At 47.6% G+C, this 23801-nt stretch overlaps 1 protein-coding gene across 2 annotated transcripts in view; it reads left to right on the top strand.

The window, feature by feature from the left end:
* The window catches only part of GCN1 (GCN1 activator of EIF2AK4), a 66980-nt gene that overhangs the window by 7751 nt on the left and 35428 nt on the right, over positions 1 to 23801 (top strand). Inside the window, exons 3-24 of one of the 2 annotated variants that reach the window (XM_032241502.1) lie at positions 1844 to 1907; positions 2485 to 2616; positions 3050 to 3158; positions 6770 to 6868; positions 6961 to 7095; positions 7977 to 8045; positions 8173 to 8281; positions 9512 to 9586; positions 9855 to 9983; positions 10505 to 10555; positions 11550 to 11648; positions 11886 to 12059; positions 14334 to 14486; positions 16018 to 16110; positions 18637 to 18712; positions 18862 to 19021; positions 20107 to 20296; positions 20377 to 20519; positions 21319 to 21497; positions 21794 to 21887; positions 23106 to 23219; positions 23338 to 23536. In XM_032241502.1, the coding sequence (XP_032097393.1) occupies positions 1844 to 1907; positions 2485 to 2616; positions 3050 to 3158; positions 6770 to 6868; positions 6961 to 7095; positions 7977 to 8045; positions 8173 to 8281; positions 9512 to 9586; positions 9855 to 9983; positions 10505 to 10555; positions 11550 to 11648; positions 11886 to 12059; positions 14334 to 14486; positions 16018 to 16110; positions 18637 to 18712; positions 18862 to 19021; positions 20107 to 20296; positions 20377 to 20519; positions 21319 to 21497; positions 21794 to 21887; positions 23106 to 23219; positions 23338 to 23536 (2646 nt within the window). The remainder of the gene's footprint in view (positions 1 to 1843; positions 1908 to 2484; positions 2617 to 3049; positions 3159 to 6769; positions 6869 to 6960; positions 7096 to 7976; positions 8046 to 8172; positions 8282 to 9511; positions 9587 to 9854; positions 9984 to 10504; positions 10556 to 11549; positions 11649 to 11885; positions 12060 to 14333; positions 14487 to 16017; positions 16111 to 18636; positions 18713 to 18861; positions 19022 to 20106; positions 20297 to 20376; positions 20520 to 21318; positions 21498 to 21793; positions 21888 to 23105; positions 23220 to 23337; positions 23537 to 23801) is intronic. The other variant, XM_032241512.1, reaches the window with a different exon arrangement.

Here is a 23801-nt window from a genome sequence, read left to right as displayed (position 1 = left end):
CAGAAGACTCCCTTTAACCTGGGAGGCAGAGATTGCAGTGAGCCAAGATCGTGCCACTGCACGCCAGCCTGGGCGACAGAGCAAGACTCCGTCTTAAAAAAAAAAAAAAGAAAGGCAGCCATGTGATACCGATTTTTCCAGTCACAGGCCTCTAGTGCAGCAGTCCGTGTTGAAGGGCTTGGACGGGCTGTGCCACTTATAGGCTGTTTGACCTGCTTCAAGTTACTTCACCTCTCTGAGCCCGTTTCTTTTGCTTTGAATATGGAGATAGCAGTAATACTTCCCTGATAGGTTGGAGTAAATGTCACACATTGTCTGGCTATGGTAAGCTCACAGTGTATATTAGCTGTTGTTATTGTCATTGTCTTAGCCACAACCTGTTTCTGGACCCAGTCATCCTTTTCCCCAGTTACTGAAATAGCTCTGGATCACATGGACCAAAGCAGTGTTCAGGGCTCTGGGGGAATGGTGTCCCTGTACCTCATTCATTTCTCTTCCATTATTCAGGTGCCTGAAGTATGAGGAATGGTGTGAGCCATGCATGGGCCTCCTGCTCTCGGTGCCTCCTATACCCAGTATAAGTCTGTCTTATCCTGCAGGTTAAATTTCCTCCTCCTCAGAAGCTTCTCCCTTTTGTTTGCCTGCTTCAGTGTGGCATGCAGCACTTGTCACAGGTTGGCATTCCAACATTATTGAGCACTCTTTTTCTTTTATTTTTTGAGATGGAGTCTCGCTGTATCTCCCAGGCTGGAGGGCAGTGGCGCGATCTCGGCTCACTGTAGCCTCCGCCTCTGGGGTTCAAGCGACTCTCCTGCCTTAGCCTCCTGAGTAGCTGAGATTACCTGTGCATGCCACCATACCTAAGTAATTTTTGTATTTTTAGTAGGCACGGGGTTTTGCCATGTTGGCCAGGCTGGTCTCGAACTCCTGGCCTCAAGTTATCCTCCCATCTCGGCCTCCCAAAGTGCCGGGATTACAGGCATGAGCCACTGCGCCCAGCCATGTTGAACACTATTGTTCAACCAAGAGTTGAACTCTTTCTGCCCAGAGTTAGGGTGTATCTATTTCACTCTGGCTGGCTGGCTTGGTTTCCCGTTGCTTGCTTGCTTTATTTAAAAATGGGCTTAATAACAGTGCCACTTTATATGGATTAAGTGAGTTAATGTGTATGAATTACTTAGAGCAGGGCCTGGCATCTCATAAGCACTAAGAGCTGGGGTGTTATTAGTCCTCCCCTTTTCTTCCTCATGTGTCCTGAGTAGGTATTATGTCTTCTTAACCCTGCATTCCACGTATGTCTCCCTCCTTTTCCATTTTTCCAGAGCCTGCTAATCTGTTCGGCCAAGCTTCTGTATCTTTCAGACTCTCAGAAACATCCAGTTATAGGTGCTATTCCCTCTTCTTGTTGCTCATAGTACTTCAGTGTTATACTGTTTTTTAAACTGTTTATTAGAATATGCGTAAAGAAATAAAGATACACATCCTAATTGAACAGCTTACTGAATCATCACATATTAAAATTAAGCACCAGTATAACCAGCACCCAGATCAAGAAGTAGAATCGTTCCAGCACTCCTGAACCTCTACTTGATGGCATGTGAGGTTTTGAGGCCACTTGTAATTTCTTAGTTTCATTCCTTTAGCAAATGTCTACCCAAAGCTTTTTTGTACCAGGCGTTTTCCTAGAGTCCTGTTTTGTTGTTGCTTTTTCCTCTTGGGGAGGAAAGTCTTAAATAAATGGGGAGTGTCCAGTGGGCTGAGATCATGTCTGGCAGAACACCTGACTGCAGCTGCTTATCATGTCATTTTTATTGACTACTCTCTGTGTAATCTTTGGTTTCAGATCTGCCAGAGGGAGCAGTGAAGGGGCTCTGCAAATTGTTCTGCTTGACTCTGCATCGATACAGGTGAGTCCCAGCCAAAGGCCCTGTATCTGGAACAGTTTTGTATAGAGAGGTGATTTAGGGTAGTGGTTAGAACCCAGGTTGAAGCCATACTGCCTGGTCCTAAATCTGGGCTATTATCATATCCTAGCTGTTAGATCCTGGCTAAGTTACTTATCTTTCTGTGCCTCAGTTTCCTGGTCTGCAGAATGGAGATGATTCCATTCTATATCATCTGGTGGTGGTTAGTAAGTGTGAGGTGCCTGGAACAGTTGCCTGCTGTGCCATAGTGGTCAGTATGTGTATGCTGCCATTAGTCTTGTGTGTTAAAATGGCCTGGCCTACTTTGAGAACCTTATAAGTGCTCCGTAAATGTAGGGGCTGCCCTTACACACTCAGTGGTGTATTTGCCCTTATGAGATACTTTTAGAACTCTAGGAGGAGGTGAGTTTATCCAGTTATTTCCTAATTCCTCCTCTGTGATCCACTGGAGTGTGGCGTGATCAGTTTTTCCTGAGAAAGACCAGTGCATGGCCTGAGCAGCCTTGCCCCTGCCTCTGAGGTCCCCATGTTCACCTTTCCCCTTTGCCTCTCCCCCTAGAGATGCAGCCTCCCGCAGGGCCTTACAGGCAGCCATCCAGCAGTTGGCTGAGGCCCAGCCAGAAGCCACTGCTAAGAACCTTCTACACTCTCTGCAGTCTTCCGGTATTGGCTCCAAAGCAGGTGTTCCCAGGTAAGAGGTAAAGGTTGTGGCCCCCTGGGAATTGGTGGAGTCCTGCTCAGGAGAAGCTGATGCAGCTGACTGCGCGCCTGAGGGAGGAGCCAGGATGGCAAGCTTAGTGGAGAAAACCACTTTCCCGAGGAGCAGGGTTGGGAAACAGGGCAGGCAAGGCCATTTTGAGGGGAACTAGTTGCCCACCAGGCCCCTAATGCTGGAAGCCATCTGTTTGTTTTTATAGTTGTCAGTGCCGAGAGATGGGAGTTTGGCCACTAAAGCCTGGACTCCTTGTCCTGAATTGTCACAGATGGTTTGTGGGGAACCGATTTCAAGTTCTGTTCCTTCAGGTCAGGGGAGAGTCCTGCATTACCAGGCGGGGCCTTAGGGACAGTGTTAGTCCTCAGGGTGGAGGCTGCTGCTCTGAACTTACCCCTGCTCTCCTCTGCAGTAAGAGCAGTGGCTCTGCCGCCTTGCTGGCCTTGACCTGGACCTGTCTTCTGGTGCGCATTGTCTTTCCGTCGAAAGCCAAGAGACAAGGAGACATCTGGAACAAACTGGTAGGTTCCCTGGGTCTCTGAAGTAGTAAGGGTCAGCTTTCTGCCGGAGTTAGAGCGTGTTTCAGCACCTTCTTGGTGCCAAGTGCTTTTCTAGGTGCTGGGTGACCAGACAGTCTGAGTTGTCCTGAGGCGCATGGCTTTGGTGGATGGGCATGAGTGCAGCGTAATCACATTCCTCAGTTTATCAGACATTTTTGAGCTTCTGTGTCAGGCATGGTGCTAGGCACTGGCAATGCAGTGATGGACAAGAGAAAGGAGGCCTCTGATTTCATGGCATGTGTGGAAGCCATGAGAGGCCAGAGTTGGGAAGATAGCCAAAAATTAAGGAACTGGAAAATATCATAGTGTAAATCCTTTTGCTTTTTTTCTGGCTAATCATTCCACTCCCTGTGTTTGATTTCAGTGTTGAACTGGTGAATGGAATGGATTTCTTGTCTTGGTTTTGGTTCTTAAATTCCCTCCTTTCCTTTCTACATGTCTGCTTACCAGGTTGGGAAGTGAGCAGAGCAGACATGTGCCTGGACAGGCTTAGTGGAGGTCATTAGGAATGTTTTTATTTTTATTTTTTTGAGACAGAGTCTCACTCTTGTCCAGGCTGGAGTACAGTGGTGTGGTCTTGGCTCACTGCAACCTCTGCTTCCTGGGTTCAAGTGATTCTCCTCCCTAGTGGCTGGGATTATAGGTGCCTGCCACTATGCCCAGCTAATTTTTTATTTTTAGTAGAGACGGCGTTTCACCATGTTGGCCAGGCTGGTCTTGAACTCCTGACCTCGTTATCTGCCCGCCTCAGCCTCCCAAAGTACCGAGATTACAGGTGTGAGCCACCGCTCCTGGCTGAGCAGTGGTTTAATGATTTAATGAAAAGGAGTCTGAGGATCTTGGCATGGATCTGATTGTTTTTTTGAGATGGAGTTTTTGCTCTTGTTGCCAGGCTGGAGTGCAATGGTGCAATCTTGTCTCACTGCAACCTCTGCTGCCCAGGTTCAAGTGATTCTTCTGCCTCAGCCTCCCAAGTGGTTGGGATTAAAAGCATATGCCATCACGCCCAGCTAATTTTTTTGTATTTTAGTAGAGACGGGGTTTCACCATGTTGACCAGGATGGTCTCGATCTCTTGACCTCGTGATCCACCCGCCTCGGCCTCCCAAAGTGCTGGGATTACAGGCTTGAGCCACCGCGCCCGGTCTATTTTTTTGTATTTTTAGTAGAGACGGGGTTTCACCATGGTGGCCAGGCTGGTATGGAACTCCTGACCTCAGGTGATCCCCCTGTCCTGGCCTTCCAAAGTGCTGGGATTACAGGCGTGAGTCACCGTGGCCGGCCTTGGATCTGATTCTTGTCCATGAGACTTGGCTGAGTCACTTACTTCTGAGCCCATTTCCTCATTTGCAAAGTGGGAAAGAAAATACTACCCAGCCTGTCCGCCTCAAAGAGCTGCCATAATGACAGGTTTAGTTGAGGGTTGAGATGGCTGTGGAAACTGTAGAGTCCAGTCTACGTAGGTGTCAATGATCAGTGGCCTTAGGAAACACAAGTACCTCTCCATGAAGCAACTTGCTAGTTAGATAGAGGGCCTCATCCCTGGGAGCTTATCCAGCGCACCTCTGGGGACAGACATGGAATGGCCATCAGTATAATTGATTGATGATGGATTAGAACCACTGAAACCTTGAGGCTCAACGATTATGTATTGTTGTCAGCTGGGACTCTTGGATCCCCTTCAGGGCGTGGGTGTCATTGTTACCAAAAGCCTCCTTGTAAGAAGGCTTATCTCTACTGAGTGGTGTTTTTTTGTTTGTTTTTTATTTTGTTTTGTTTTTGAGAGACAGAGTCTGACTGTCACCCAGGTTGGATTGCAGTGGTGCTGTCTCGCCTCACTGCAACCTCCGCCTCCTGGGCTCCAGCAATTCTCATCCCTCAGCCTCCTAAGTGTAATAGCTGGGATTATATGCACATTCCACCACATCCGGCTATTTTTAGTAGAGATGGGGTTTCACCGTGTTGGCCAGGCTAGTCTCAAACTCCTGACTTCAGGTGATCTGTCTACCTCGGCCTCCCAAAGTGGAGGGATTGCAGGTATGAGCCACCGCGCCCGGCCTCCCAGCCTACTTTTTAAAAAACATATTTAAAAATTTTTTTTACATACCATGATTCTGCAGACTTCTTTTTCTTTTTTGAGTCAAGCTCTTGCTCTGTCACCCAGGCTGGAGCACAGTGGCATGATCTCAGCTTACTGTAGCCTTGACCTCCTGGGCTCAATCAATCCTTCTACCACAGCCTCCTGAGTAGCTGGGGCTGCAGGCATGCTAGTGCAATTTTTGTTTTTTTTGTAGAGATGGGGTTTTCCTGTGTTGCCCAGGTTTGTCCCAAACTCCTGGGCTTAAGGGAACCACCTGCTTCAGTCTTCCAAAGTTCTGGGTCTATAGGTGTGACCCACTGCACCCAGCCAGTAATCCTTTCTGTACCACACTATATATAGGGAGTCCTCTGTTTTTTATAGTCTTTTATTGTTACTAACAGTGCTGCAATGAATTACCTTGTACATAGGACATTTTGTACACATGCAAATGGAATTTTTTCATTTTTTTTGGTTAGGAAGCAAACTGAGAGCAAATGGAATTTATTAGCATTGCTTTCACAAGCATATCTGTTTTATCAGGGTGGCCGTTTATACTGCTCTCTAGTGACCTTGGGCATTTGTGGCACAAAAAGCCTCTGAGTTTATTTATTTATTTATTTTTTGAGACAGAATTTTGCTGTGTTTGCCCAGGCTGGAGTGCAATGGCACAATCCCGGCTCACGACAACCTCCTCCCGGGTTCAAGCGATTCTCCTGTCTTAGCCTCCCGAGTAGCTGGGATTATAGGCATTTGCCACCACGCCTGGCTAATTTTGTATTTTTAGTAGAGATGGTGTTTCACCATGTTGGTCAGGCTGGTCTCAAACTCCTGACCTCAGGTGATCTGCCTGCCTTGGCCTCCCACAGCACTAGCATGACAGGTGTCAGCCACTGTGCCTGGCTGCCGCTGAGATTTTTTTAGTTGAGCACCTATTATGTGTGTCAATCTGGGTTGGACGATGTGAGCTCTATGTAGTTTGAATCCCCATATTGAGCTATGCTTCTGTATCCACGATGCTCAGCGTTGCCGTGTAGTCAGTAGTTAGTAAGTATTTGTGGAATTAACAAAGGACAAGTCAAGGCAGATAGGAAGTAAATGAAATAGGGCACATATTCTTTTCCTGCGTGGCACTTAAACCTCACTGAAATTGTCTATTCATTTGTGTATTTATTTGTTGAACTTCTTTTATTCCCACTGAATTCTAAGGTACATGAAAGCAGGGACCATGTCTTACTCCCCTTGTACCTTCATTGTCTCATAATAAGTGACCAGCAAATATTTATTAAATGAACACTTGAGCGTCATTTAATAAATAGGACAGAACTAAATGCAGGATGGAGGGAAGAGGATCTGGCTAGAGTTGAGTGGGAGAAGCTGAGTGGAGATGAAACCAGGATTTGGAGGGGCTGATGGAGGTCTTTGCAGGCTCTGAAGGCCATGGGACCCTCAGTCTCATGTCCCATCTTGACCTGAGTCTTTCCTGGTTCTGGCAGGTGGAGGTGCAGTGCCTACTCTTGCTGGAGGTACTGGGTGGCTCCCACAAGCACGCCGTGGATGGTGCTGTGAAGAAACTCACAAAGCTGTGGAAAGAGGTGACAGGACTGCAGGGGCTGGTGGGCATTGCTTCTTCCATGCCACTCCCCCACTGCCATCTTATACATCTGCCTGGCACTTTCCTCTTCAGAACCCTGGGCTGGTGGAGCAATACTTGTCAGCCATTCTCAGCCTAGAGCCCAACCAGAGCTATGCCGGCATGCTGGGGCTGCTGGTGCAGTTCTGCACGAGTCACAAGGAGACGGACGTGGTCAGTCGGCATAAGGCAAGTGCCAGGGCGGAGTGACTGTGGGTTTGCTACATTGGGAATGTTGGGAGCTTGCTGGAGGGAAGGAACGGGAACCTGCTTTGCCCTGGCGACCCAAGCTGTTGACCTCATCTGAAACTTGTTGGTTTTCTCATGTGAAACTCTGGCCTTTTGCCATGATATATGAACTTCTAGGAGTTGGAAAGTAAGTTTTCCTTCTGTTTCTGGCTTGGGTGTTAGTTTGCTTGTTCATACAGTCATTGATTCATCCCAGTTGAGCAACTGCCATGTTCTAGGCACTGTGCCCGGTTTTGGGGGTACACCAGTGACCAAGGGAGCTATGACCCCTGCCCCCATGGAACTGAGTCTGGGATGCTGACGTTAAACAGATAGTCTAGTTAATTGTAAATGGTAAGTGCTACAAAGGGAAAGTGTGAGAAGCTGTGAGACTCCACAACGGAAGGACCTGATTTAGGCTGTGGGTCAGAGAACACACCTCTCTAAAGAAGGAACTTTGAAAGTAAAGAGGAATTAGCAAGGTCAAGAGGCAAGGCAGAGCATTTGGGGAAGAGCAAGCAGCCTGTGGGCAGGAACAGAGAGGAGGCGAGTGGGGTTGGAGTGACAGGCCTGGGTTAGAGAGTGAGACACAGCTGTCTGAGTGGCGGGCAGGCCCTTATAAGCCATATCAAGGACTTTGGACTTTATCCTGGGGGACCATGGAAAGCTGTGGAACGGCTTTAAGTGGGGTTGTATGATCAGTGGGACCTCTATGCTTAACACTGAAATTTGGGGCATTGATTTGTATTTTTTGGAGGCACTCTCACAAGAGGGACTCCTTAGGCCAGTGATGAGATACTTGAGAATGCCAGGGTCTAACCAGAGCTCTTTGTGTTCTCTAGGGTGCCCTACTGGACTTTTACATGAAGAACATCCTTATGAGCAAAGTCAAGCCTCCGAAGTACCTGTTGGTGAGTGGGAGGTGGACGTTACTCACTTGGACACATGATCTCATTTTAAATTCTGGGGTGCTGAACTCTTTTTCCTTCTTGGTCTGTTCCCATGAGGGCTAGGTGCCTGATTCCTTTTTCTTTGTAGGATAGCTGTGCCCCTCTGCTCCGGTACCTGTCCCACTCAGAATTTAAGGATCTGATATTGCCCACCATACAGAAGTCCTTACTGAGGAGTCCAGAGAATGTTATTGAAAGTAGGTTGCTGTCAACCAGGATGGTGGGAGGGAGATGAGTTGCCTATAATCTCTGTTCCCAATATTTGGCAGCAAGAAGTGTGTGTGGTAGCAGGGAGGGAAGGGGGATGTATTCACTCTTTACCTTGTTGGGACCTTGGGAGAGAGATTGGGAACCTTTTTAAGATTATTGAAAGTCAGCTAGATGCGGTGGCTCACACCTGTAATCCCAGCACTTTGGGAGGCGGAGGTGGGCAGATCACTTGAGCCCAGGAGCTCAACTTGGGAGGCTGACTTGGGAGGATCACTTGAGCCCAGGAAGCAGAAGTTGCAGTGAGCCAAGATGGCGATGTTGTACTCCATCCAGCCTGGGTGACAGAGTGAGACCCCATCACAAAAAACAAAAAAAAGGCCAGGTGGCTCACGCCTGTAATCCCAGCAGATTGGGAGGCTGAGGCAGGTGGATCACCTGAGGCCAGGAGTTCGAGACCAGCCTGACCAACATGGTGAAACACTGTCTCTAATAAAAATACAAAAAAAATTAGGTGAGATGGCACATGCCTGTAGTCCTAGCTACTCAGGAGACTGAGGCAGGAGAAACACTTGAACCTGGGAGGCGGAGGTTGCAGAGATCATGCCATTGCACTCCAGCCTAGGTGACAGAGTGAGACCCTGTTTAAAAAAAAAAGAAGAAAAGAAAAAGAAAGTCATCGGCTCTCTTGTTAGAATAATGCATAAAAGTATATCCACTAAGAATACTGCATATAATTTTAGGGGTTCAAGAACCCTCTGGATCAGTTTATAGCTTTATCCATTGTTTTGATTCCCAGAAAATAATCAGGTGTTCACCTTCAGAGTTGAGTGAAAGAAAACGAGATATTCTGTTACCTTTCCACCCCTCCAAAAGAACTTTCTGGAGACCAGGTTAAGAACCTCATCTCTAGACGTTCTGGACTTACTGTGGAGGTGGCACTTGAAATCATGGGATCTGAGGGTTGAGTCTGTCCCTGTGTATCATAGTGAAATGTGTTGGTGGGATGTTGGAAAGGCAATTTTTCCTGATTGGGATGGGGTGGTATACAGCTTTTTCGGCAGAGCTTTGGAACTATTCTTGCCGCCCTGTAGAGATGAAGGGTGGTTCCATGTGGGTAGACAGCAGGCCTGGTGGCATTTGCTGAGGAGCAGGGGAAAAAATTGTCTGTTGAATTTATCGCTGAGACTGACATGGTCAGTGTTTTCTGTCCTCCTTAGCTATTTCTAGTCTGCTGGCATCAGTGACTCTTGACCTCAGCCAGTATGCCCTGGACATTGTGAAAGGACTGGCTAGTGAGTATCCCATCCTCTGTCCAGCCCTTAAGTGGCACCTTGGGTTTTGGTTGTACTTGTCCTAAATGTTGTAGCAGGGTTAGGGGACAGCTCAAGGTAGTAATAAAGCCCTAACCTAAACTACATTGGCATTGGCAGTTTCTTTCTTGAGATTATTTTAATGAGAACATGTAGCTAGTACTAAAGAGATGGGGGCATGGAAAAGACAAAGACGAAAGTCTGGATGCCAATTGTTGGCTGCTTCTGAACAGTGGCTCTGTGTGTCCAGGTCACCTGAAATCCAACAGTCCCCACCTGATGGACGAAGCCGTGCTGGCACTGCGGAACCTGGCACGCCAGTGCAGTGACTCTTCAGCCATGGAAGCCCTGACCAAGCACTTATTTGCTATCCTCGGAGGTGAGCAGTCCTTCTTGGCCATGGGGTGGCTGAGGTGTGGCCCCTGGCATTTCCTTCAACCCTGGGATCTCAGGGGAACTTGATGCTCCAAGTCTGCGTGTGACAAGGCTGTGTGACCAGCCTGTGCCACACTGGATATGAATGTGTGTGAATGACCAAAACTCTCATAGGTTGGTGTGGATGGAGTGATATCAGGTTTTTCGTTTTTAAGATACACATTTTTGTATGCATAGCAGAAAAAACTAAAGGAAATATACCAGAAAATAATGTATTTGAGTAGTGGAAACATGAGTGCCTTTTAAATGTTTTCCTTTATATTTTTTCTCTTAAGTTTTCTGTAGGAACATTACTTTTTGAGTCAGAAAGCAAAAGGCTAGTAAATGTTGTTTTAAACCCAGCTTCACAACACAAAGGCTACTTCTGGAATCAGAAACTGTGGCATCACACACGTGACCACATTGTTCACCTTCTTGGGAAATGTGGCATATGTGAATGTGAATCTTTGCTGTCTCTCCTCACAGGCTCAGAAGGAAAACTAACTGTTGTAGCCCAGAAGATGAGCGTCCTCTCAGGTATAGGATTTCTTCCTTTTTTTGAGACACAGTCTTGCTCTGTCATCTAGGATAGAGTGTAGTGGCGCCATCTCAGCTCACTGCAACCTTTGCCTCCCAGGTTCAAGGGATTCTCGTGCCTCAGCCTCCTGAGTAGCTGGGATTACTGGTGCGCACTGCCACGCCTGGCTAATTTTTTTGTATTTTTAGTAAAGACAGGGTTTCACCATATTGGCCAGGCTGGTCTCAAACTCCGGCTTCAAGTGATCTGCCCGCCTCAGCCTCCCAAAGTGCTGGGATTACAGGCAGGTACAGGATTTTTCTGCCAGGAGTAGAGCTGTGATCTAGTAGTAGATAAGGCTTTTTTTTTTTTTTTTTCCTTTTTTTTGAGATGGAGTCTCACTCTGTTGCCAGATTGGAGTACAGTGGTGCCATCTTGGCTCACTGCAACATCTGTCTCCTTGGTTCAAGTGCTTCTCCTGCCTCAGCCTCCCGAGTAGCTGGGACCATAGGTGCATGCCACCATGCCCAGCTAATTTTTTTGTATTTTTAGTAGAGACGGGGTTTCACTATTTGGTCAGGATGGTCTCGATCTCTTGACCTCATGATCTGCCCGTCTTGGCCTCCCAAAGTGCTGGGATTACAGGCGTGACCACTGCACCCACCCTAGTAGTAGATAAGCTTTAATGTAACTCTTAGGTAAGGTGAATCCTTCTTTGGATCTTGACTCCTCTGACCATCTTGGGTCCAGCCTGCCTCCCAGGACCCTGCTGCTTGCCTGCTTGATGAGAGGGACTTACTTGTTCAAGTTTAGTGGGAGGCCTGGCTTCTATAGAATGCAGGAGGTGTAGAGGGAGCATTAAGGGAAGATCAGTAATGGCCAGAGGAGAGATATGACTGCTGGGGGATGCAAAAGAGGTCTGTGACCCAGAGTGCAGAGGTGGCAGCAGTAGGAAGACTTGCCTGTTTCTGGTTTTGTGCTGAGAAGGGACTGAACAGGGAATCTGCTTTTTAGGGATTGGGAGCGTCAGTCATCACGTGGTGTCTGGACCTTCCAGTCAGGTCCTGAACGGGATTGTGGCTGAGCTGTTCATCCCATTCCTTCAGCAGGAAGGTAATTCTCTGCAGCATGGTAAGCATGCCTTCTGTACCCATCCTTGACCATGGTTTTTCACGATTTCCTTCTGTAAACCTCTCCTGAAGACACACCTCCCTCAGATAGCATGGCTTGAGCTGTCTGAAATATTATTGCTTTCTCCCCCTTGTACTCTGGCTTGTTTTTTGCACTTCTTGCAGTGATTTGACATGGCTATAGGACATTGGACTGATTGGACCATGCTTTTTGCCCTAGTTCATGAAGGGACCTTGGTGCACGCTGTCTCAGTCCTGGCTCTCTGGTGTAACCGATTCACTACGGAAGTGCCCAAGAAGCTCACTGAATGGTTCAAAAAAGCTTTCAGCCTTAAAACCTCCACATCTGCAGTGAGGCACGCCTACCTGCAGTGCATGTTGGCCTCTTATCGGGGTAAGACGCCTCCCAGGGCCAGTGTCCAGGCCTCCCTGCAAAGGTGACTGAGTCTTTAGGGCTTTATTAGTGTTCCCGGCTTTCTCTGTTAGTTCAGCTTATTTAGCACCATTTATTTCTTCCTGAAATAAATGGGAACTTCAGGAAGAAATAAATGGGAACATTGGGCTTAGCTCAAAATCAGAATTCAATCTTCACAACAAATTCTGGCTTCCTTCACTTATCAGACTTTCAAAGTACAAAGCTTTATTCAGAGAGGACCCCGAACCTGAACTTGTCACTACAGTATCTGAAGTCATGGAGAAATGATTCAGATAAGACTGGTTTAAGGGCCAGACATGGTAGCTCACACCTGTAATCCCAACACTTTGGAAGGCCAAGGTGGGTGGATCACCTGAGGTCAGGAGTTCGAGACCAGCCTGCCTGGCCAACATGGTGAAACCTCATCTCTACAAAAATACAAAAATTAACCAGGCATGATGGCAGGTGCCTGTGATCCCAGCTACTCTGGTGGCTGAGGCAGAGGTTGCAGTGAGCCAAGATCAAGCCATTGCACTCCCGCCTGGGCGACAGAATGGGACTCTAACTCACAAAACAAAAAAGAAACATCTGGGAGGTTCCAGGGCCTTCTCTCAAGAGGGGACGCCCTTCTGTGTGAAATGTCTCGTCTGATGAACTTTGTACTCACATATTCCTTTTAATGATAAGGGAAGAATAATCTGGCTTTAAGAGATTTTTGTACTGAGTTTAAAGCAATAAATATTTTTCTGAAATACATCTCTCAGCTCAGAATCATAGATCATTTTTGTACGGTGGTTTGTGAGGTTTGTTTAAACCGCAGATAATGCTGATTGAAGTCATAGATTTTCCATGGGAAATGTACAGTCAATACATTGTCAGCTGCCTTAGGGATATAGTGAACTCATATCCATGACTTAAAACAGTCTAAGAGGCCAGGCGAGGTGGCTCACGCCTGTAATCCCAGCACTTTGGGAGGCTGAGGTGGGAGGATTGCTTGAGCTCAGGAGTTTGAGACCAGCCTAGGCAACAAAGTAAGACCCCCATCTCTACAAAAAGTTAAGTTAGTAGGGCATGGTGGTACTTGTCTGTGGTCCCAGCTACACAGGAGGCTGAGGCAGGGGGATTGCTTGAGCCCAGGAGTTCAAGATTAACCAGGGCAACATAGCAAGGCTCCATTTCTACAAAAAATTAAATAAAAATAAAAAGTCTCTATACTCATATATCAGTTTCCATTATTGCCGCATTGAATGACCATCAGTTGTAGGTGGGACCTTGAATTGTAGATGGCAAAAACTTGGTTTTACCTAGTCTCTTCAGCTTAAGCTAGTTCTGCTTATTGCTTTTACTTTTAATTTATTTTTTAAAAAAGTAATTCAGAGTGCTGGAACACAGTGCTCATTGCTTTTAAAATAAACATAAAATCTTTTAAAAACAAAACCTTTAGAATAAAGATTTCTTGGATTCAAATTCATAACATTATCTAGAAAACTGCTTCCATTGTGAATTGTTCTGATATGCCCATTTAGCAGCTATGAAACAACAAACCCAGGTGTGGGAGGAAAACAAAAGAAAACATAGGCTTAAGCTATAGTTTTAACTCCTGTGTTTAAGCAATTCTCCAGCCTCAGCCACCCAGGTAGGTGGGATTACAGGCGCCCACCACCATACCCGGCTAATTTTTGTATTTTTTAATAGAGACAAGGTTTCACCATGTTGGCCAGGGTGGTCTTGAACTCTTGTCCTCAAGTGATCCACCCGCCTCAGCCTCCCAAAGTGCTGGGCTTACAGGCATGAGCCACGGCACCCGCCAGAGCTATAGTTTTAGCTGGTTTCTCCTTGTTTTTTTCTTTTTTAAAATGAGTTTCGTTCAGAGGCCAGCATATTCGTTCTGGTTTTAGAATTTGGGTCCAAAGGTCATCTAATATGGGGGAAGAGTACCATATGGGAATGGATTGGATTGAGGGTGGCTCTGACTTGCCTCAACTAGCTGTGTAACCTTGAGCAACTCACTTAATGTCTCTGCTTATCCATCAGTTGACTATTGGATTAGTAAGGATTATCTTTTGCCTCTAATTTTGTGGTTGTAGAGTTTAAGTTTTGATTTAACTTCACTTTTTTTTGAGATATTTAACACAAAAAAATTAACTGAAGGGCTTTAGTCATCCATTTCACAGCTGGGTAGATAAATCCTTTCTCAGTCCTGTCATTTCCAAAGATCAGGATGTCCTTTAAGGTGCTGTCCTCTCTCCACAGGTGACACATTGTTGCAGGCCCTGGACCTTCTGCCCTTGCTCATCCAGACAGTGGAGAAGGCAGCATCCCAAAGCACTCAGGTTCCCACAGTCGCTGAAGGGGTTGCCGCAGCCTTGTTGCTCTTGAAGCTGTCAGTGGCTGACTCGCAGGCTGGTATGAGTCCAGAGATGTCCAGGATGGTAGAGACAGGGGCCTTTGACAAGAGTCCTTGGGAGGAGTGTTTCGATGTTCAGGGTTAGCTTGGTCCTGACCACACTGGATCAGCTACAGGTTTGCTTGTCATCTGCAAGATGAACCTCAGGGTTGCATGGGCAATGAGAATGCAGCCAGGGGACTGTGTTACTGTCCTCCTTTGTCCTGTTGCTCCATTGTTACACAGGCTTGTAGATGATGCCCAGATGGACCAGGGTTTAGTATTGAGACTGTTGGTTTCAGTTGGTTATACAGTACAAAATTCAAAAGGATATAACATGAGAAGCTTCCCCTTAGCCTTGTCTTTCCGCTTGGCTGTTAAATTTCCCTCCGTAAACAGTATTACCAATTTTGCACTTTGGGAGGCCGAGGCAGGCGGATCATGAGGCCAGGATATCGAAACCATTCTTGCCAACGTGGTGAAACCCCATCTCTACTAAAAATACAAAAATTAGCTGGGTGTGGTGGCGCGCGCCTGTAATCCCAGCTGCTTGGGAGGCTGAGGCAGGAGAATCACTTGAACCCACGAGGTGGAGGTTGCAGTGAGCCGAAATCGTGCCACTGTACTTCAGCCTGGTGACAGCAAGACTCCGTCTTAAAAAAAAAAAAAAAAAAACTGTATTACCAATTTAATGTCTAGAGATAGTGTGTATATAATTGAACATGCTGGGTAACATTCTGTCTATACTGTATTATATACAATATATATACTACATATACATTGTATTATATACTATATATACTTTGTATAATATATCTTCGAAATGATTCCAAATCAGTACAGGTACATCAAAAAGAGCTTTCTTTATATTTTGTGGCTACATCACATTTCATGCTTTCTTTTTTCCATCTCCCAATCTCTGCTCTGGGACACACCTGAACTTACTCCTTTGGTTAGGAATAGAGCTCAGGGTTACCTAGGGGAATGCTAAGATGAATATGACCTTCTTCAGCGAATATCAGGGTGCTTACTTCATAGTAGGAACAAGGAAATACAAAAACACATCTGTAGCTTAAAATGTAGCATTAGAGCAGTTTTGAAGGAGACATTGCTTTTAGTTGGGGGGATGGGTGTTGGGAAGGGCTTTATGGAGGAAGCGTTTGAACTAGTGCCCTGAAGACTGGGAAGGATTTCATTATCCTGAAGGGAATGGCCCAGAGTGAGTCCAAGCAGCCCCAGTCAGGGAAGGGCAGTGAAAGCCGGAGTCTGTAAACTTCAGGTGTTCCAGCTTGGTACTTGGGGTGGATGGGAATTCTGGAAGAGAAGCAGTTCACCTAGGCTCTTGTAAGCAGCAGAGAACCACTGAAGAGTTTCATACAGGAAGTGATACCAGAAGGACTGAGGTAAGTTCACCAAATAGAAGAGCACCCAGCCTCCTGCTACAGAGGAGGGTTTGCCAGCAAAGCCCACCCCAGCAGCTTCAGGATTGAGGGCATCAGCTCTGGGGGACATGGTGAGCTGCATCATAGGATAACCTTTTGTTTCTTGCAGAGGCCAAACTGAGCAGTTTCTGGCAGCTGATTGTGGATGAGAAGAAGCAGGTGTTCACCTCTGAGAAATTCCTGCTTATGGCTTCAGAGGATGGTAAGTTACTCCACGCTTAATTGAACTCGAGATTGAGACAAAGTGTCTTTGGGAAATATTCAGAGAGGACCCTTTCTTGACCAGCCAGTCAGCTCTGCAAAAACCTGGGCCAGAGTGATCTGGCCAACAGCTTAGTCATTGTGGGAATGAATTCATTCCTGTAGGGAATGTAAGAAAGGTTAGGGAAATGGGACTTGGGAGATGTGTGGAGACAGAACTGTAATGGTTGTGGAGCTACAGTGTAAGCTGTAATTATAGCTGATTGGGTAATTGGTGCTGTCTCAGAAGTTTTCTTGTGTTGAGGCAGCTGAGGAGCTCTGGTGGAGTCTGGCAGGCTCAACTCCCCCACCAAGAGACACAAAAACTACTGGTTTCTATCCTGGCAGAAAAGGAACAGTGGAATTTTAAATGTGTGTTTAAAATTCTATGTTGCCTTAGGGGTGTCTGCCACTAATTGGTGATTTGAAGAGTCTTTTGACTCACAAATTGCAACATCCCATTAATGAGTTACAACTTTTAGTCATTTCCTGGTTTTAGAAACATTTTTAAATTTTGAAAAGGAAATAGACTCATGTAATTCAAAAATAGATACAGGAGAGTCTACATTGAAAATTATATCCCTACTTTGATCTCTGGCTACCCAGTTCGTCTGCTGTAAATAGCTAATTTTATTAGCTGCTTCTGTAGCCTTGATATTTTATATATATGCAAGTAAATACCTGTACGTGTTTGTCCTCTACCTTTTTTTACAAAATGTTACTGTGCCTACTGTATATACTGTGCTTTCTAGACCTGGAAATGAGTCCATGTCAGTGTATAATGAGCTTCATTTTTATTTTGGTGCTGTGACACTTGGATCGTTCTTTTTTTATTTTTATTTTATTTTATTTTTTTTTTATTTTTTTTTTTTTGAGACAGCTTCACTCTTGTTGCCCAGGCTGGAGTGCAATGCCAAGATCTCAGCTCACTGTAACTTCCATCTTGCGGGTTCAGGTGATTCTCCTGCCTCAAAGTAGCTGATTATAGGCATGTGCCACCACACCTGGCTAATTTTGTAATTTTTTTTTTTAGTAGAGATGGGTTCTCCATGTTGGCCAGGTTGGTCTCAAACTCCCGACCTCTGGTGATCCGCCTGCCTTGGCCTCCCAAAGTGTTGGGATCACAGGCGTGAGCCACTGCGCCTGGCCTCTTTTTAGAACTACATAGTAATTTTTTAGTTGTTGTTGAGACAAGATCCCACTCTCTTGCCCAGGCTGGAGTGTAGCGGCACAATCATGGCTCACTTTAGCCTTTACTTCCCTGGTCTCAGGTGGTCCTCAGCTTCCTGAGTGGCTGGGAGTACAGGTGCACACCACCACACCTGGCTAATTTTTGTATTGTTTTTTAGAGATGGGGGTTTCACCATGTTGCCCAGGCCGATCTTGAACTCCTGGGCCTAAGCGGTGCTCCTGCCTCAGCCTCACAAAGTGCTATTACAGACATGAGCCATCGTGCTTGACCTTAGTAACTTTTTTTTTTTTTTTTTTTTTTGAGACAGAGTCTTGCTTTGTTACCCAGGCTGGGGTGCAGTGGCACAGTCTGCTCATTGCAATCTCTGCCTCCCGGGTTCAAGCAATTCTCCTACCTCAGCTTCCCTAGTAGCTGGGATTATAGGCGTGCACCACGCATACCCAGTTAATTTTTGTATTTTTAGTAGAGATGGGATTTCACCATGTTGGCCAGGCTGGTCTTGAATTCCTAACCTCAGATGATTTGCCTACCTCGGACTCCCAGAGTGCTGGGATAATAGGCGTGAGCCACTGGGCCCAGCCTAGCACTCCGGGAGGCTGAGGCAGGTGGATCACCTGAGGTCAGGGGTTCGAGACCAGCCTGGCCAAAATCCCATCTCTACTAAAAATACAAAGATTAGCTGGGCATGGTGGTGGGTGCCTGTAATCCCAGCTACTCTGGAGGCTGAGGCAGGAGAATCACTTGAACCTGGGAAGCAGAGGTTGTAGTGAGCTGAGATTGCACCACTGTGTTCCAGCCTGGGCGACAGAGCAAGACTCTGCCTCAAAAAAAAAAAAGTATAGGCCAGGCCTGGTGGCTTACGCCTGTAATCCCTGTAATCCCAGCAGTCTGGGAGGCCAAGACGGGTGGATCACCTGAGGCCAGGAGTTTGAGACCAGCCTGGCCAACATGATGAAACCCCATCTCTATTAAAAATACAAAACTTAGCTGGGCATGGTGGCAGGTGCTTGTATTCTCAGCTACTCGGGAGGCTGAGGCAGGAGAATTGCTTGAACCTGGGAGGCGGATGTTGTAATGAGTCAAGATTGTGCCACTGCACTCCAGCCTGGGAGTCAGAGGACGACTCCGTCTCAAAAAAGAAAAAAACAAAAACAAAAACAAAAAGCAAACTGTGATTTCACATCAAGTGATAATTATATTTAGGTGTTAATTTTCAGCTTATTCTATTATTTCTGGGTATACGTATGTGTGTTTAACTATTTTAAAAACACTTCCATTCTTTTTCTCCCCTCCCAGCCCTGTGTACTGTGTTGCATCTGACAGAGAGACTTTTCCTTGACCACCCGCATAGACTCACTGGCAACAAAGTTCGGTATGTGACGCTGGCTTACCTTTTCTTTTGGGCCAAATGAGGCGAAAGCTGGCAGGAACCCGAGAAAGGGTGTGTGGCAGGTGGAATGGTTGGCTGTGGAAGGCCCTCCTCCCGCCTTCCCCCATACCTGTCTGTCCCTGTGCTTGTAGGCAGTACCACCGGGCTCTAGTGGCGGTGCTCCTGAGCCGCACCTGGCACGTCCGCAGGCAGGCTCAGCAGACGGCTCGCAAACTGCTCTCCTCTCTTGGGGGCTTTAAGCTGGCGCACGGACTCCTGGAGGAACTGAAGACTGTCCTCAGTTCTCACAAGGTGAGGGCATCTGGGCTCTAGAACTGGGGCTCTTGGATCCACTTAGCTGTCCCTGCTTATGCTGTGGGGTTTGGGCTGGGCCACTCCCTGGTGGTTCTTTCTTACTCTGTGTGATGCTAGCATCTTCTGCTCTGCTGTCAAGCTCCAGTAACATCTTTCATAGAATTCCGTTTCCTTTTCAGAGACTTTTTTTTTCACATGTAGTTTTACTTTTTTCCCAGGTTTTTTTTTTGGAGGGGGTTGTTTTGTTTTGCTGACTGCAGCCTCTGCCTCCCAAGCTCAAGTGATCCTTCCACCTCATCCTCCCAAGTTGCTGGGACTATAGGTGCATACCACCATGCCTGGCTAATTTTTTTATTTTTTATATTTTTGTAGATGTCTCGCCATGTTGCCCAGGCTGGTCTTGAACTCCTAGGCTTAAGCGATCCTCCCACCTTGGCTTCCCAAAAGTATTGGGATTAATAGGCATGAGCCACTGTGCCCTGCCCCTTTATCCTTGATTAATTGAATAACACTTTATGTTTTTAAAGTGCTTTGTGATTTTTAAAGCATTTTCTTTCCATTTTTTCTTTCGATTTTGTTTTTTCACAGTACCTTTCAAAGGCAAATAGGGCTTGATATTCTTATTTTATGTGAATTGGCCAGGGTTCCAGGAGCTCAAATGAGTTGCACAGGGTCTCCCAGCCCACGGGGGGAGACCCCCAAAGACCTGGTTCTCATTTCTGTGCTCTTTGTGCCATGTTCCACGGCTCCCCTCCCTCCCTAAGCCTGTTGAGGAATGTGGGCCAGTGGCAAACTTGCCGTCACAGGCTGGGTCTCCTGGACCAGTTTCTGTTGCCTTCTTTACCCGCGTAGGCTTTTTAGATGCAGAGTCACAGGTGCTTCCTTCTTCCAGGCACATCTCACAGCCTGTGGGTGGGTCCCTTTGCAGGAAGCTGGGCATCCATCTCCACCCCAGCAAGGACCCCAGAGAAGAACTGAATGAGGGGCTGTTGTGTCCGTGGCGTATTTGGTTCCTGTGTTCCAAGCCTGCACAGGGCTCTGAGCAGTGGGGTTTTTTTGTGTTCTCATGTGTCTCCATGCAGGTGCTGCCCTTAGAGGCTCTGGTGACCAATGCTGGGGAGGTGACTGAGGCAGGCAAGGCGTATGTGCCTCCACGGGTCCTGCAGGAGGCTCTGTGTGTCATCTCTGGTGTGCCAGGGCTCAAGGGTGATGTCACCAACACCGAACAGCTGGCCCAGGAGATGCTGATCATCTCCCACCACCCATCCTTAGGTCTGTGGCTATGGTGGGTGTGGAAGAGCCTGAGGCTTTGTGGGGCAGGGTAAGAGCAGGCCAGGCAGAAGGCCTCAAAGAGCTCCCTTCCCCTTCAGTGGCTGTGCAGTCTGGACTTTGGCCAGCACTTCTTGCCAGGATGAAGATCGATCCCGACGCCTTCATCACCAGGCACCTGGATCAGATCATTCCTAGGATCACCACACAGAGTCCCCTAAACCAGGTGATGGGCTTGTAAGCTGGTCTGGGCTCAGGTCTGGGAGGGGCCCTCTCATCACAGGGTGCGGGAAGAGAGGATTCACAGAAGCAGGTGAAGGTAGATGAAATGCAGGCTGGACCCTTGGTTGCAAGTGACAGAAATATAAACTGGTTTAAGCACAAAAGGGAACTTACTGCCTCATTTACCTGCCAAGTCTAAGGATATGACTGGCTTTGGCTAATGCTGACTACAGGAGTTCAGATATTGCCCTGGGGACACTGTAGGTAATGCCTCTCTTACTCTGTCCCATCCATCTTGGTCTCTTGTCTTTGTTTTCCATGATGTGGGCTCCATTCTCGCGTTTTCCCTTTCCGGTAGCACAAGAGCCACTAGAGTTTCAGGCTTTGTACCCCCATCAGCTCTAGGGGGAAAAGCTTGCGTATTTCAATAATGTTTACTGGCTTGGGGTCGCTTTGACCCTGGTTAATCTGACTTGGAGGCCATGCTCATCCTGGTGCCCCGCCTTCTGTTCTGGGTCATATACCTATCTCTGGAAAGAGTGAGGGCAGCTCCACCTGAACCATGAAGATTGAGAATTGGGAAGGAGTGTATCCCCTCATGTCAGGTGCTGTCAGACAAAGGGGCACTGCTTGGTGAGAAAGCAGACACAGACTCCAGCTGGCCACTCTGATGGGCAGTGCCCAGGAGTAACAAGGCAGTGGCACCAAGAAGGGGAGCCAGTGCCAGGGGCATTCAGGTGTGGTGGACCTCTCACCAGTGCCAGCCTTGGCACACATTGACCACATCTGTGTTTGTCTGGCAGTCCTCCATGAACGCCATGGGCTCCCTTTCCATCCTGTCCCCGGACCGGGTCCTCCCACAGCTAATCAGCACCATCACCGCCTCCGTGCAGAACCCTGCACTGCGCCTGGTGACGCGGGAGGAGTTTGCCATTATGCAGACCCCTGCTGGGGAGCTGTATGACAAATCCATCATCCAGAGGTGAGACCTCACTTGTGGGCTCATTTACCTTTGCTCCCCAAGGCATAGTTTTCTTGCATGTAGGATGGAGCCAGCACCTCCTGTGGGTCAAATGCAACAGCCTATCCATTCATTGTCTAAGCGCCTGCTGTGTCCCTGCCATGGTGCTTAGGTTCTGGGTACTAAAGTGTGTCCAGTGTCTGGCACTATCCTGGTGCACAGTACTTAAGAGCTAGTTGGAATTTCATGGCTGGTGGGAGGCAGACAGGCCTTGTGGTGCTTTTCAAGCTGGTTGATCACCTGCTCTGGTGTTTCAGTGCCCAGCAAGACAGCATAAAAAAGGCCAATATGAAGCGAGAGAACAAAGCATATTCCTTCAAAGAGCAGATCATTGAGCTGGAGCTGAAGGAGGTGAGTACATGGAGGCACTCGCAGGAGGTGGCTGCTGAGCTTGGTGGCCTCAGGCTGTTGGCTTTTCCCACTGCACATAGGCTGTTCACTTGGATCATCCTGAGGCCCATGGCACACTCCTGGTTCCCCTGACCAGTGTCTGGTGCCCTGGTGCACTCTCCCTTGACCCTTTCTCCAGTAGCTCCTTCCACCCATAACTCAAAACTGATTTCTTTCTCTGCTGGGTGCTGGCAGCAGTGCACATGTCTCCTCTGCTAAGTGGTGTTGCTGGATTCCATGTCTGTCCCCCAACTTCCTTGAAAGCTGGGACCCCTCTAGATTCCTGATAGCAGGCACAGCACCTGATACAATGGGACTTCTGGGGAATCCTGGCTTGACTCCTGAATTCAGCTGCGGCACACAGAGGACTCTTTCCTGTCTCAGCGTATGCTCTTCTCTGTCTTTACGAGGCAGGATTCTTCTTGTCTTTAATATCTCAGTCCACATTTGCCCTCTTGGAGAGGTGGCCAGCCTGTTCACCCTATCCAATGTAGGCCCCATCCTTCCTCCCAATTACTAAGCATCATATTCATTTCTTTACTAACATTTGTCATAACCCAAAAGCATCTTGTTTATGTGTTTGTTTACTTGTTTATTGTCTATCTTCGCCTGCTAGATTGTGAGCTCCGTGAGGGCAGGGACTTTATCTTGTTCCCTATGGTATTCCTGCCATCTGGAACAGTGCCTGGCACAGTGCAGGTGCTCACTAAATGTTTGCTGCATGAGTGAGTGAGTTCTGTGCCTTGCTGTCTCAGGCCACCATAGCAGGCCTTTTCTAGGTTTCACCTTATCCTATGGGAGAGCTTCTGTAGGGAGGGTTTGGAGAGGAGGAGGCTAAAGTTTTGATTCCGAAGCCATGTGGCAGTCAGAATACCCCTTTGAGTGCATTGAGGAACTTTTTATTTCTCTAACATATAAAAAGCCCTCTTTGGCTTTGTCAGTAGAGAATCCAGTGGAAAAAAAAAAACCTACTTCTCTATTGCTGTCTTCATTCTGTAGAAACCAGGTGGCTCTGGACTTTGTGGGAGGTAGGGGGTGCACATGGTGGGTTCAGGGGCCCAACTCACAGACTTAGAGCTGGTGTGGTGCTGTTTGTGTGGAAGCAAGCTCGCTTTCCCTGTGGGGGAGGGAGGTCTGTTCCCTGGAGATGGGATTGGTTGGTTTGCCCATCCCTACTAGGAGATAAAAAAGAAGAAAGGCATCAAAGAGGAGGTGCAGCTGACCAGCAAGCAGAAGGAGATGCTGCAGGCCCAGCTGGACAGGGAGGCACAGGTCCGGAGGCGGCTGCAGGAGGTGAGTGGCCACCCCTGCTACACGCCCATGCCAGAGGAGTGCTGGGAGGCCTAGGCCTGCTCCTTGCTGTTGCAAGCAAGACCCTACTGACCTGCCTCTTGGGCAACTCTGCTTGCAGCTGGATGGGGAGCTAGAGGCAGCGCTCAGACTGCTGGACATCATCCTGGCGAAGAACCCGTCCGGCCTGACTCAGTACATCCCTGTTTTGGTCGACTCTTTCTTGCCATTGCTGAAGTCTCCTCTTGCTGCTCCCAGGATCAAGAACCCCTTCTTGTCCTTGGCTGCCTGTGTCATGCCCCCTAGGCTCAAGGCTTTGGGTTAGTCCTTGTTTGCTGGCTGCAGGGATGGCCCAGGGGTTGGACAGGGTGTGCCCCTGAGTGCCTGTGGGGAGGTAGGTGGTGACATCAGCTGCTGAGTTTTGTTTTCTTGTGGAAGCAGCCTTGGAGACTTCAGCTAGATGTGCTTAGGAGAGACATAGTGCCTCCTCTTCTCTCCCACTTCACATCTGTGCCCTCCCTCTGAGGAGTAGGTTTTAGATGCTAGTCAGTGTTCGATTTTTGTGTACCAGTTTTAAAACTAAGT

Source organism: Sapajus apella, unplaced genomic scaffold (assembly GCF_009761245.1).
Source record: "Sapajus apella isolate SASKATOON/1434 unplaced genomic scaffold, GSC_monkey_1.0 scaffold2, whole genome shotgun sequence".
NCBI lineage: Eukaryota > Metazoa > Chordata > Mammalia > Primates > Cebidae > Sapajus > Sapajus apella.
This window is presented reverse-complemented; position numbering and strand designations above follow the sequence as displayed.